The sequence below is a fragment of the Camelina sativa genome, chromosome 6 (assembly GCF_000633955.1).
Source record: "Camelina sativa cultivar DH55 chromosome 6, Cs, whole genome shotgun sequence".
Lineage (NCBI taxonomy): Eukaryota > Viridiplantae > Streptophyta > Magnoliopsida > Brassicales > Brassicaceae > Camelina > Camelina sativa.
In genome coordinates, this window is record NC_025690.1 from 6,410,580 (window position 1) to 6,412,584 (window position 2,005).

Here is a 2,005-nt window from a genome sequence, read left to right on the forward strand (position 1 = left end):
GGAAAAGACTTTGTAGTGATGTGAATTGTTATTTTGAATTAATACAGGAAGATGGATCGTATGAGACTGTTCCTGGAAGTGATTTCATGATTACTCGGGTTGCATTCCGGGATAATTCGTCCAAGTATTATATTAATGACAGGTCGAGCAATTTCACTGAAGTTACAAAAAAGTTGAAGGGGAAAGGAGTAGATCTTGACAATAACCGTTTCTTGATTCTTCAGGTTCTCACTTTTTTAGAAAGAGCCTACATATTGTTGAAATTTACGTGTTTCCCCCGCTAATATTGTTTCTTGAACGTGGACAGGGGGAGGTAGAACAGATATCACTCATGAAGCCGAAAGCTCAAGGTCCCCATGATGAAGGTTTTCTTGAGTACCTCGAAGATATCATTGGAACAAATAAATATGTGGAGAAGATAGATGAATTAAATAAGCAGTGAGTGATCTATGCATTCTATAGTTTCTTTTAAATTGCACATGCCCAAGAATTGTGTTTGAGTCACATTCCTTGAATAGAAAATGCAACATCACCTGCTTTCTTCGTAATGCGTATACATATTTGCCATTTCGTGAATGTGTTCATAATTTACTAGGCAGATTTTGATGCAAGTGGTTCCTGATTTGTTGGATGCTATTAATATAATTGCAACTGCCTCTGAAATTTAAGGCTTGAAACGCTCAATGAAAAGCGGTCTGGAGTTGTACAAATGGTGAAACTAGCTNAATTTTTTTTTTTTTTTTTTTTTTTTGTGTGTTTTTGAAAAGCGAAACTTCTTCGTCTCCCTCCGACGAATAAAGTGAGTCACCGGACGACTGAAGAAGTGACAAATCCGGTGACATATTTCGCGATCTGAAACACAAGTCAACACCGAGTTGACCAGTGAGAGAGAGAGACTGAGAGAGTAGTGGTGGTGCGGTTATGAAGGAAGATGAGCCAAGGGGTGAGTTTCGCGGCGACGGAGAGTCTGAGCCTAACCACCAGAAGAAATCTGGAACGCCGAGGCTTTACATCAAAGAGCTTGTGATGAAGAACTTCAAATCTTATGCTGGTGAACAACGCGTCGGTCCTTTCCACAAGGTTAGGGTTTTTACATTTCCTCAATTTCATTTTTCCAAAATTGAAGCTGATTAGGTTTGGGTTTTTATCGCTTTTTCTTGAATTCGAAAGTTTTGTTAACTGGGTTGTTGAAATTTCAGAGTTTTTCTGCGGTGGTTGGACCTAATGGGAGTGGAAAGAGTAATGTGATAGATGCCATGCTTTTTGTGTTTGGGAAACGAGCTAAGCAGGTAAGTAGTACTCTTTTGCATTTTTAATCTTAGTTATGCTCTTTTGATTGAGTTTTGATTGAGTAATCTTATGTTTTGTTGATGTCAGATGCGGCTGAACAAAGTTTCAGAGCTCATTCACAACTCAACTAATCACCAGAACTTGGATAGTGCTGGAGTCTCTGTACAGTTTGAAGAGATTATCGATTTGGTAAAAAGTTGTTGTTTGCTTAACTTTTTTTATTTTGATACATTGTTATGAATATATCTTGCATTTCTGTATGATGTAGCTCTTTAGGAAAGCTTCCCTGTCTCTGTAGTTTTCATTGACTTTGGANACTTTTTCATGGGTGCATATACCTTACCTGTGTTGTTATGCAGGATTCATCCAAAATCGATGTTATGACAAAGGAGTCTGAGGACTCGACAAATCTAATACCGAAACTTCAGGAAAATATACCAAAGCTTCAGAGNTCCAGATGTGTTCTGCTCTCATGCTTATTGCCGAGAAGGCTAAATTCAATTTTTTTCNATTTCACTGAAGTTACAAAAAAGTTGAAGGGGAAAGGAGTAGATCTTGACAATAACCGTTTCTTGATTCTTCAGGTTCTCACTTTTTTAGAAAGAGCCTACATATTGTTGAAATTTACGTGTTTCCCCCGCTAATATTGTTTCTTGAACGTGGACAGGGGGAGGTAGAACAGATATCACTCATGAAGCCGAAAGCTCAAGGTCCC

General features: G+C 38.3%; 1 protein-coding gene across 1 annotated transcript in view; it reads left to right on the plus strand.

The window, feature by feature from the left end:
- Positions 1–2,005, plus strand: part of LOC104698751 (structural maintenance of chromosomes protein 4-like) — a 20,122-nt gene that overhangs the window by 11,270 nt on the left and 6,847 nt on the right. Inside the window, exons 2-9 of the mRNA XM_010414149.1 lie at positions 48–224; positions 308–438; positions 670–721; positions 928–1,080; positions 1,200–1,289; positions 1,378–1,479; positions 1,650–1,874; positions 1,958–2,000. Of these exons, the coding sequence (XP_010412451.1) occupies positions 48–224; positions 308–438; positions 670–721; positions 928–1,080; positions 1,200–1,289; positions 1,378–1,479; positions 1,650–1,874; positions 1,958–2,000 (973 nt within the window). The remainder of the gene's footprint in view (positions 1–47; positions 225–307; positions 439–669; positions 722–927; positions 1,081–1,199; positions 1,290–1,377; positions 1,480–1,649; positions 1,875–1,957; positions 2,001–2,005) is intronic.